Source organism: Ctenocephalides felis, unplaced genomic scaffold, assembly GCF_003426905.1.
Source record: "Ctenocephalides felis isolate EL2017-DRISC unplaced genomic scaffold, ASM342690v1 CF-g0.4_SCAFFOLD_03571, whole genome shotgun sequence".
Taxonomy (NCBI): Eukaryota; Metazoa; Arthropoda; class Insecta; order Siphonaptera; family Pulicidae; genus Ctenocephalides; species Ctenocephalides felis.
In genome coordinates, this window is record NW_020539725.1 from 42,052,593 (window position 1) to 42,065,129 (window position 12,537).

The 12,537-nt window shown below is 31.9% G+C and overlaps 2 protein-coding genes across 2 annotated transcripts in view; both read left to right on the plus strand.

Annotated features, from left to right (window-relative positions):
* On the plus strand, nucleotides 1–6,658 carry LOC113386071 (neurobeachin-like protein 1). The gene is made up of 16 exons (XM_026623880.1): nucleotides 1–146; nucleotides 238–515; nucleotides 633–759; nucleotides 1,119–1,389; nucleotides 1,867–2,019; nucleotides 2,122–2,308; nucleotides 2,447–2,628; nucleotides 2,709–2,898; nucleotides 3,099–3,592; nucleotides 3,663–3,872; nucleotides 4,186–4,366; nucleotides 4,454–4,596; nucleotides 4,677–4,893; nucleotides 5,212–5,384; nucleotides 6,229–6,399; nucleotides 6,476–6,658. Exons 1-16 carry the CDS (start codon nucleotides 1–3, stop codon nucleotides 6,656–6,658), a joined length of 3,306 nt encoding a protein of 1,101 aa, XP_026479665.1.
* The window catches only part of LOC113386771 (neurobeachin-like protein 1), a 119,670-nt gene continuing 113,719 nt past the window's right edge, over nucleotides 6,587–12,537 (plus strand). The window contains exons 1-4 of the mRNA XM_026624522.1: nucleotides 6,587–6,622; nucleotides 6,692–6,968; nucleotides 7,342–7,566; nucleotides 7,662–7,849. Of these exons, the coding sequence (XP_026480307.1) occupies nucleotides 6,707–6,968; nucleotides 7,342–7,566; nucleotides 7,662–7,849 (675 nt within the window). The 5' untranslated portion in view covers nucleotides 6,587–6,622; nucleotides 6,692–6,706. The remainder of the gene's footprint in view (nucleotides 6,623–6,691; nucleotides 6,969–7,341; nucleotides 7,567–7,661; nucleotides 7,850–12,537) is intronic.

The following is a 12,537-nucleotide window of genomic DNA, read 5'->3' on the forward strand; positions in this document are numbered from 1 at the left end:
ATGATAACCGGAGATGGAAATGATAACACAATTTGTAATTCACACATTCTTATAAGATTAATCACTTGGATCATTGATATGGATGAACATGATCAGCCTTGGATTTCAGAGGAGATATGCAAAATATGCACCGAAGGCTTATTAAGGTAATCTTATTACCTTATTTATTTCTTGTTTTACGGAATTCTCAATTTTTATTATTATATTATATCTATATCTTGATTTTATTATTTTCAGCAAACAATTAGCAGCTGAAAGCAAGATTATTGTTGCTGTGTGTGAAGTCCTTGGTCATCCAGATAAACTATCAATAAATGCAGCGATTGAGTTAATAAAGTTATTAGAAAGTTTAGCATTGCATTCAATTACAACACATGAATTAAAAATGCTATTTTTACTTTTGCGGCCGGAACTTGAGTTGCCATATTATAAGAATCTTTTACAAGCAGTTGCTACAATTTTTCGTAATCAAAAATTGATCTGCAGGAGTTATATTGATATGCAGGGAGAAACAGGTATAACAATTTTATATTGAGAATTGACTAAAATAATAATAAAATCTTAAGATAAAAAATATTTTTACATAATTGTATTAAGTACTTGCATTATTAATTTACATTATGTATTTTTAGATGGTTTAAGGGTACCAGAAATTAGAAAATGGGCAGGATGTTCCTACGGCTTTAGCTTTCACTGTTGGATTCGATTAGATCCTCTTTCAGACTTGGATGGGCAAAATTTTCGGAGGCAATTATTCAAGTATGTTTTTACAATAATTGATATGAGTTGAAATAAGATCTTGCAGTTTTCAATTTATGTTAAGCAAATCGAAAGATCTGGGGGGCCGTTTAAAACCAAAAAGTCAAATATGAATACCTAACTTGTTTTAAGTTGAATAACTAAAACTATTTAAACTAAATTCATAATAAAGGACTTAATATATTTATTCTTGATTTTGATTTTTTTGGCGATTAATGTTATCTTGTATGGCAAATGAGTTCCTGGTCTTTATGACATACTAAAATATTAGAGGTCTATGACATTTTAATATAAAAATGAATTATTAACAATGAGGGTGCGTCTACATCTATCTAATTGTTTATTTTTCTCATTTTCAGTTTGATTACGCCTCAAGGTACCGGCATGGAAGTTTTTGTGCAGCGCGACGGTTCTCTAGTCACCGCCATTTCACTACGACGCGAATTTTTAACCGCCGCGGTAAACGCCAGTTCCATTGGCAGTCCTGGTGGTTTAGCTGATGGTAAATGGCATTCCGTCACTGTGTGCTTGGCACCACCCAGGCGGCCGTTTGCACACAACAACGTCACGATATATGTTGATGGGACGCAGAAGTTGGCAGTTAGCATGAAATTCACTGCATTTGCTGAGGTCAGATATTAATCTTATACTTTTTAATATGAAATAGCAAGTTCAAATATTTCAAGCAGTCGACGTTATGTTACCACATCATGTTTTTAAGTTTTATTATTTTTACCCTTATTTTGATTTATTTTCAAACTATTTTTGTATTTCTGCAATAGTATCATGTAATTTATTTCAGTGTCATTTTTATATTTTATTTAATATATAGGTGATCTCTTTATACTCTTGATTTTTAATAAGAATGTAAGAAAAAATTATAAATTTACAGCATTAGTTAATTGTACAAATAATACTATTATTGTTACTTGTTTAATAAAACGAATGTAATAAAAGTGTTACAGCTACCACATCACAAAAGATGATTATTATATAACATGAACAAGAGTTATGCGACTTTCCTATTTTAATTCGTTAATATTATGTTTTATAATAACTTATAATATGAAATGATTTCATGTCAGATTATATTTTGCGTATTTACAGCCATTTTCTTACTGCACAATTGGTTCAGTTGTGCAAAGAATTTCTGGTAATCAGCAGCAAAATAATTCTACTGCAACCAAAACAGATGCTCCTGAAAAAGGATTAGTGCCAAATATTATTGAAAAAACATTTTTGCCATCACTAATTTCACAAGTATGTAAAACTCTACTTTTCATTTAACCCAACTATCTAATATGATTATATTTGAATTAGAGTGTGTTGTTTGAAATTGTAATACTTTATTGTTGAGTCTAGGTACCAAATTATTTTACAATGCCACTTAGAACAAAAACTACACTAGATCCCCATGTGAGAAGTTTTCCTTCTGGTATGCAAGATTCTGTGTGGGGAATCCCTTGTTGTTTGAAGGGACAATTAGGTTTAGCTTGTTTATTACAGGAGCCAGTAACAATGTCCCAAGCAAAAACACTTTTTGAAGCAGGTATTACATTTTGTTTTTAATACAGCACTCATTATACGGTGCATTAACAATATTATGAAAATTTTGAACTTTGTTTTAATAATCAAATGATTAAAATAATTTTTTTCACAAAATAGTAAAGATGTGATTCTATTTCAGGACCGTCATTTCGTATGCTGCTGGCAAACGACGAGCTTAGTGAAGGTTCTGATCTCTTGAATCGCTTAATATTTTGCTTTTCTCCTACTGCTTGCTGGGATAATCTTTGCATTGATCTTGCACCGGCACACAAATATAATGGACATGTTGTGGCCAAGATATGTCATACCCAACACATTCAAGTAAGTGTACATATTTTAAATAATAAATTATAATAAATTATATGATTGAATATTTAGATAAAATATATCCAAATTTTTAGGATGTTTTAAATGGCATTGGGGGCATCCATAGTTTATTGCCATTCCTAGAGTTTGCTGGCCATGTGAAGGATCAAGATAGAAACATTATGCATTTAATTTCTCATATGTCTAGTAGTACTCTTAAACAAAGTCCTAATTCTCCTGATGATATGGTAGAATGGGAAATACTTCCGTCCAGTGCTAGTATGGGTAAATAGATATGTTTTTATATTCAAACATATTTTTAATCATTTGATAAAATCTAATAAATTAACTTTATATTTTTATATTTTTAATCAATATTTTAATTAATATTTTGATTAAAATTTTGAATTAGTGTTTTTTGGTCATTTATTGGGAAAAAAAAATCTCAATTATGTTATGGTTTAATTTTGACTTTTTTATTTCAGATCACAAACTTGATCAGACTCCAATTGCAATGTTTTTAGGGTTTTTTCGAAATGTATTAGCATCACACACACTAAATCAAGAACAATTACTACAAAATGAAGGTATTCCAATAATTGGAGCATTATTATTACAATGTGATTCATCATTGATAGATGTTAATGTATTAATGGCCGTCCAGTTATTAATTGAAAGTTGCAAAGCCAACGAAAATTCAGTATTACTTAAAACTTTTTATCAAATGGTTGTGTTTAATTTTAAAATATGGTCGAGAAGTGCTTTTCATATAAGAATTGGGCACATACAGTATATTTCGACAATAATTAAAGAAGATAGAAAATATTTTCGGAAGAAGTTTGGAATTCAGTTCTTTTTGGATGTGATCAGAGAGTTTTTTGTGAGCTATGAGAATTTAAGTGCTGATGATGCAAAGACGATAAGAGTTTCATTACTGGGAATTGTTAAATTTTATATTGCTAAAGAAGTCAATGTTAAGGTTTGTATAAACACAAGAAAAATGTAAGGAATATTTTGCTATATTGTTGTATTAATGTGAGTATTTTCAGGAGGTGAAAGCAATTTTGAATTATTTATCATCTGTAAGGGAAGAATGTCTGTTAATAGAGATGTTGGAAATGTTATTATCACATTTGGAAACTAAGAACTGCAGAGATCAAATCTATTTACTAATGTATGAACCTAATGCTGCTGATTTATTATATGCTTTGCTACAAGATAAAACATTCTCAGTCGAGTTCAAGCAGAAACTTTTAAAGGTAATTTTTAAATATGCGTTCAGCACTTTAAAATTTTATTTTACATTTATGTTTAAGAATACTTCATTACGTTTAACAAAAAATTATTATAAACACATAGGAAACAAAACAAAAATAAAGTAGCATGTTGCCTCTGTAACTCCTAATAATAGATAATTAAAAGTTGATTTAAAATACTTATAAAGATGTAATTTTTCTATACTAAACATGATATTTATTATAAAAAAAATTGTTAGCTTTGCAATTAGTATACAGTATAATTTGGAATATTCTCTGTTATTATAGGTACTAATCTAACTTTTCTCAATTTTAGTTTCTATATGTTCTATTACGAACTGACAGGGTGAGTTCAAGACATAAGATGTCTTTACGTTTACAAGATGCAAAACTTCTCGGTTCAGTGAGCATGTATCCAGGATTAATATCTTTAATGCCATCTGAGCATTTGGTTATGGAGGTATCCGTGATGCTACTAGATCAAATGCTTCTTATAGGTAATTAGAATCTTTAATTTTATTAATATGTAATACATGAATATTTTTACAATGATTAAATTGTATTTTAATTTTTAATATTTATAGAAAATGAATGCAGCTTTGCGGGTGCTTTATCTTTATTATATGCTTTATCACTAGCAGATATTGATATTAAATTAGAAATGGCTAGAAAATTATTGGCAACCACATTTATGAATGAGAATGCACCATTTTTGATAGCTAAACAGGTAATTCGATTTTAAATTATTATTCAAATATATTTTGCAAGAGACGTTATATAATAATTAATACTGATATTGGCATGTAGGTTGGCTGGCAAGATTCCATAATGAGACTTTTAATAAAACGACCAATCAGTTCTCCAATAGCCCCTCCAAATACATTACTTGCTGAAGTAGCATCAGATTTGATGGCTTTCGATGAGATAAATATGGAACTTACTGAAATAGAAGATGTTCATGGACCTCCTAGTTTAACTGCTCAGGTCACTGAAGTTGCAACTGCCTTAGAGCAAGAAATTATTGGTAAATTATTTTAGGATATTCATAATTTTACGTTTTTAATAGTTATTGATTCATCATTAAAAATTAAACTAATAAAGCAAATTTAAACTTACAGTTTTATGAATATGAATGAATATTGTAATACATAAATGTGAAAAAAACTGACACTATTTTAGTAAATTTATTGTATTTTACATCAATTTATTAATTAAAATAGAAAAACTTATGAGTGATTATATTATATTTTTATGATTATATTGAGACATTGAAATATTCAACTAATTTCAAATATTTTAAAGTTGTTTTATCACATTTTATTAAATATTTCTTTTGTTTTAGATATTGCTGGATCTGTATCAGAGGTTGTAGTAGATAATTTAACTTCTGTAAAAGGTAACATATCATCTGTATATAGTGCCATCAAACAACATACCAGCAATCTTCAGGATACTTTAGAGCGTAGTCTTGTAGGAAGTACTGATACTCATAGTGATTCTCTAGAATCATCAGAGGTAAGAATATTATTTCACAAAATAAATTATGATAGAATTATAAATCATACGAGGTGTGTTCAAAAAGTACCCGGAATTACTAATAATTAAATTTCGCGGGTCTGGAGTGTCTGATCGTCAAATTTTTTTTTTTTATTGTGTTGGTATACATGCCCCTAAAGTATGATGAAATTTTCAGCTATATTCACTGTTTACTTTGTCTGTGGTAGTCGCTAAGGTTCGACGTGTTTTTCTGAGCTCGGCGATTTTTACAATGGAAGAATTGAAAAGTCAAAGAATTTGTATTAAATTTTGCGTAAAAAATGAAATAAAGTGTTGCAAAGTGCAAAAATTCACCAGATATGGCTCCGTGTGACTTTTTCCTATTTCCAAAGTTGAAGAGACCCATGAAAGGACGGCGGTTTTCCTCGATTGAAGAAAATCGCTGAGAGTGCTCAAGGACATATCAAAAAGTGAATATCAAGGGTGCTTCGAAAATTGGAAAAAACGCTGGCATAAGTGTATTAAATCTGGGGGGGTCTACTTTGAAGGGGACCACATTAATGTAGACGAATAAATAAATATTTTTTTGAAAAAACGAAAATTCCGGGTACTTTTTGAACAGACCTCGTATTCATACTTAATTTGGACTATAGTTCTACTCCTTTTACTTAACTCTTAGATTATTAATATTACGAATTTCTGAATGTTTTATTTGTCTGCATACAACATACCATATAAAAATATAACAAATTATTAAAAATTTTCTTCATACTTACTAGATTTTCATTTGAGTTTCTATAGTAATCTTAGGAAGAGTATGTCTTATTAATATTATTTTATTACATTTGTACTATTTATTTAGCTCACCCCAAGATTTGAAGTGACTGGAGATGATACAATCATATGGGGTAGCCAAAATTCTTCATCTAGCAGTAGTACCGAAGACTTGTCTTCACTTCCTGTGAATCAGCATTTGGATGCCGAGAGCACAAATTCAGCAATTTCTAGTCAGAGCACTTTAAACAAAGATAAAGTATGTATCGATATTTAAAATTACTCATAATATTTTTTGATTGGGAATGATCTAATTTCAAGAATTTTTTTCACAGGTAGCTCGGAATGAAGCCCTGGCATTGCAACAATTAAGAGAAGAAAAAGCTCTCGATAAAGAAGAAAACTTATGCTACTTAGTTACAAATATTTTATTTACAGTATTATGGCGTGGTGTTGAAGGTTCAACAAAAGATTCTTGGAAGGTATTGTATTTTTATACATGCACTACGGAGTGTTAGATTTATATTAATTATATACTATTTACAATTTAGGAGAGAGGTCAAGTTATGGCTTGTATCAACCTCTTGGGTCTCAACAATGAACTTTATTGCTCTCATTTAGAATTAAAGTTACATTTGTTAGAGATGGGAGTCCAAGCATCTCTAGTTGACCTGACGGATGGTGCAGCAGGTGCGGGAACGCCTATGCATCAGGAAAATGCTGCTCAACTTATGAGAATGGTGTTTGATTTGGTTGTTTTGGATCCAAATGAGGATGATTCCAAAAAATGTTCTGTGAAATTGCTGGATGGCGTTCTTGCACTTCTTGGTAAGTTTTTAGAAATATAATTTATATTTCAAGAAAAAATTGCATCATTTTGCCTTTAATGGCGTTATTGCAATAAATTTATTAATGTGATCATTTGCCTTGTTGTAGCTATAAAAAAAATATATATTTGCATCTAAATTAATGCATTTAGATTTTATGCACTTTTATTCTAAATATTCTATTAATTTTAATTTTAAATATTTATTGAATGCCAAACTCCCCACTGTATGAGGAGTATTTTTTTAAAATGCTTGTATTCACTATGAATTGCAGAAACTTTTCGACTTAGTAAGAATTCATTGAAATATGAATGAATAAAAAAATAAAATACAAATATCATATGTTAACCGGAATATATATTGTTTATTTATAGATGCGTTGTTGGTTTTTCAAGATGCTCCTAGTGAAGATTGGGGTGAAATGGCGCGATTATCTTTAGGCGTTCTAGTCAAATGTTCTTCCTCGAGTTGTTCTGAACTGGTTGCAATGGCTTCTGCCAAATTACATGCACTTTTGCACACAAGGCAGGTCACAGATGTGAAAGAAGCTGCCTATCTTCTTTATGAGCTAAATAATACACTGCAAAAAGCAATTGAAGGTAATATATATATTATAGATAAAAATATGTTCATGATTCTTTTTTCAATTACTTTTCTACCATTTAATCTATATTAAATATTATATAAATTTCAGTTGGAAACTCTGAACAATATTCATTTCTGATGCCTGTAATGAAAGCATTATTTGATAAAACTAGACAAGTTCTATCCTTGAATGCCAATATTCCTGATCTGCCGGAAACTTCCTCAGGGCCAGTATTTTTTAATGATTTTCAAATGTATTCCCAGTCGCAGCAGTGGCAGTCATTTATTGATAAAAAGGTAAGATAGTCAGTAGTTTGTTTTTCAAGGAATCATAAATTAATAAATAATAAGCTGTATTTATTTCCAATAATTTGAGAAAATCTTTGTTTACTAAATTTGAATTATTCATATTAGGAGATAGATTGTTTTTTTTTCAATAAAGCATAGTTACTATATAAAAAATTTATTTAAGAATATCTAATACATACAAAGAATATAACAAATTTGTTTATGATTTTTTAAATTTTTGGATAATGACTGCAGTTTATATAAAAATATTTTTTGAATGAGTTCACATTATGATTGATATTTTTGATTGTATGATGACCTTACATCTATCCTATAATTATATTATGACACCTTAAGTATTATTTAAACAGTTTTTTTCTAACAACAAAAATAACTATCGACTCACTGTGTCATACTTATGATTACTTGGCAATTCTCTCCATTCATTTAAATTAGATTTTGTATTTTCTATGGTTTTTGCCAGTTCTCCTTTTGCGGCTGATTTTTGTCCTAACACTTGCATATCATCATAATAATTTAAAGAGAGTACATCCAATTTTGATTTTTCATTTTTCAGTGATGTATTAGTTTCTTTTTTATAATTGGATTGAGTTTTTATTGTTGCTAATACATCATCTTTTATCTTTACTGTGTCTGGTTTGGTAACAACAGCACTTATATCTGACGATTCTGCTAAAAATGGATCCTTGAATGCTGGCCTGAAAGAAGGTGGTTCAGCATATGGTCCTCCTAATAAATCAAAATTATTGGTTTGTCCTAGTCCTTGGACTGGCAAGTCGCTGCTATGAATAAATGAAGATTGTTCCTGAGATATTAATGATAGATTATCTTGGAAATCATTGGCATAGTCTGTTGATTTTTCAAAAGTGCTTAGGAAATCGGATGGAGCTCCATAACTATCGCTGGGTGCTTGATATGATCCGCCATTTGAGAATGACCCACCGCTTGAGAATGAACCACCACTGGAGAATGATCCCCCACCTCCACCACCGTTAGAACCAGTGAAAGAATCACCACTTGAGAATGAATTGCTACTGGAGAACGAGTTGCTACCATGTCCACTTTGTCCAAATCCAGATGAGCCGGAGCTGCCGAAGTTTCCTCCCAGAGATGACAATCCTAAGCCGGATACCGGTACACCGTATGAAGTTTTTGGTGGTGTGTATTTTGGTGGAGCCGCATAATTACTACTGGGTGTATTGAAATTATTCGTGAAGCTTCCGAAACCACCGGAAGGCGCATTATAACTACTGGATAATCCACCGCCTTGACCACCACAGCTAAAACATGGCGGAGAATTTTGTTGTGGTGCTGTTAAGCCAAAATTCGAATGTCCGGATTGGCCAAAGTCGCTGGATGGTAATCCTGATGCTGGTGCACCATAACTATCTTGTGGGGGGTTTGAGGGTGAACCATAAACACCGGATGGTGCTGAAGGAGCACTGTAACTGCTACTCGGTTGAGATGCAGGAACTCCATAATTATTGGAAGGCGGAGGTGCACCATAGTTATTGGATGGAGGTGCTCCGTAGTTTGGTGATGGAGCTGATGGTCCAGGTGCACCATAATTGGTCGACGGAGGCTGCGGCGGGGGACCATAGTTATTAGACGGCGGTGGGCCATAGTTGTTGCTTGGCGGCGGGCCATAGGTTGAGTGTGGTTTTTGTGGCGGAGGTCCATAGCTTGGTTTTGGAGGCGGTCCGTAGCTTGGCTTAGGTGGTGGTCCATAACTTGGTTTTGGAGGTGGACCATAGCTGGGTTTAGGAGGTGGTCCATAACTTGGTTTTGGAGGCGGACCATAGCTGGGTTTTGGAGGTGGTCCATAACTTGGCTTTGGTGGAGGCCCATAGCTGGGCTTAGGAGGAGGTCCATAGCTGGGTTTTGGAGGAGGTCCATAGCTGGGTTTTGGAGGAGGTCCATAGCTGGGCTTTGGAGGAGGTCCATAGCTGGGCTTTGGAGGAGGTCCATAGCTTGGTTTTGGAGGAGGTCCATAGCTTGGTTTTGGTGGAGGTCCATAACTTAGCTTAGGGGGTGGACCATAACTTGGCTTAGGGGGTGGACCATAACTTGGTTTTGGTGGTCCGTAAACAGGCTTTGGCGGTCCATATACAGGCTTAGGTGGTGGGCCATAACTTGGTTTAGGTGGTGGTCCATAACTAGGTTTTGGTGGTCCATATACTGGCTTTGGAGGAGGGCCGTAGCTTGGTTTTGGTGGCGGACCATAACTTGGTTTCGGTGGTCCATACACAGGTTTTGGTGGTCCGTAGACTGGTTTTGGTGGTGGTCCATAGCTGGGTTTTGGTGGACCATAACTTGGTTTTGGTGGTCCGTAGCTCGGACGTGGTGGAGGGCCGTACTGGGGTCGTGGCGGGCCATAAGATGATTGTGGCGCATATGACGATGCTGGTGGCGCAGAATATGAATCTTGTGGAACAGGCGGTTCACATCGCGCAAGTTGAAGCAATACCGCTGAGCATATTGTTACCTGTCATATAAATATTCATAAGTTTGTATACAATATAATCGATAATATTGAAATAATGTTCAATATTAAATATATTAATGAAAACTAAATAAGAACGAAAAAATAAATTGCTCTCGTCATTCAAATATTTACTTACGACTACGTGACGACTTTCTTAAAAATTATTTTTACTCAGTTGTTCAATAATAAGAGTAATTAAAAAAACGAGTAAAGTGCCATTTTGGAATATGAATAATAATTTAATAACGACGGAAACAATTTAAATGTTAAAACTTACACTTTAGGAGTTTGATTATATTGGTAAAGGCCGACATAATTTACACCACAGATTTAATAGAATTTGCAGGAATCGCATGAATGATTTCATTGACATGGTAATGTATTAAATTCTTTATAGCTAGACATATTCATTAGAAGGAAATCAAATTCTCACTCGTCTGCGATTTATCTGACCTCACGAATAATGACAATGCACTTAAATCGATACAACAAATCGCAAATACCCATACTAGTACTACGCGCATTTTCAAGGGTCAAATTTATCAAGGAAGTAAATACTTGGAATACTGATGGAGAATTTAGAAAGTTTTACTTTCTGTTTATAGTTGAAGGAGATAGCACCTACAAAGCTCATCTCACGCTAAAGGTCATATAATATGACGACGTGACAATGTAATAATTTCATTTGTCTGGAATCATTCGTCTGAAATCAATATCATTTATTGAGATAATGATCTATTGTTTGGCTGATTGGTGAAATTTTTTCAGTTTATATAAGCATTGGAAGATTATGGGATCACTTAATTTTTGTAATTTAATTATTTTTGCTTACATAATCATTTAGAAAAATTGAATGTCATGAGTCTTTAAGGAATTCAACCATGTAACTTTTTCGTTACATGATTTATGTTCTTCAATAATTGCAAAACATTTGTTTTCATAGTTCTTGCGCTGTTTTTCAAATAAAATTTGAAGTAATGATAATAATATATTATTTCAACTATTTCGAAAAATATTATTTTGCTCTGAAAACACAATTCATACGAAAATATTTGCTTTATAGAAACGAAAATAAAAGAGCATAGCGATAATAACATAAAATATTTATTACTAAAATATAAATTACTAACTATAGATATGCAGCAATATAAATTTTCAAAATTATGATGTGAAGCGAATATGAAGTTTAATTTAGTTAATTTTTACAGAATATTGGTAAATCATAGAATCAATTTATTTTCTGTAAAGAACGTCTTATATTGCTTATGTTCAGATTTATTTCTGCTGTAATTGTATTGTTATTTAATTAACTTTAACAAATGATAATCACTATATGTATATTGTTATATGCAGAAAGCGTTTTGTTATTTAAAGTATTCGTTTGTGTTGACTATATTTTAAAATTTTCTACCAAAATGAATTGTGTTTATACATAATTATGCGTTGTCAGAAAATCTTTATAATAAATGATACTTGATTGGTTCTAATTTAACACTTTATGGGTCGCGCATGACATTTTGAAAGTTTTCAGATTCTTATGATAAAGTACTCGGGCTTTATTGTACTCAAAGCGATTATGTAGATTTGTGCAGACCATTCGACTCTAATAATCACGTTGTACCGAAAGATTACTTGGAATATCGCAATAATCATTTGTTATTTTACTATTCTGCAAGTAAAATCGTTTGCTGTTAAAATTTTATTTATATGCCTTTTCTGGCATAAAATCAGCAATTATTGTCGTATTTGTGTTTGATGAGGTAGCCAATTTTAAACACAGTGACAGTTATTGGGTTTTATGAAGTAATAAATCATCAGCAATATTTATTTTATAGCGTCAATATTCAAGGAAAACCATTCAATCGCTAAGTTTGGTTTCAAATTTATTGAGATATAAGCTGGGCTGTGTTTAGAACTATGACACAAGATAGGAAACTCCTTATAAGTGAAAATATATATGATTATGAAATCTAAGGCTTATCACTTGTGCTGCCTGCATAAGTCAAAGGGATAGTTATTATATTTTTATAAAATGAATTTTTAATGAAAGCTCAAATTTCTTAGTCTGAGAGGCTATTTTGACCCACATTTGGAATTTTGTATTTGGCAATTTTCTCATTCATTATGCATTGTTTCATATACTCATCGAATATATCATTTATCACAAAAGCTCTAGTCCGGGAAAAATTTT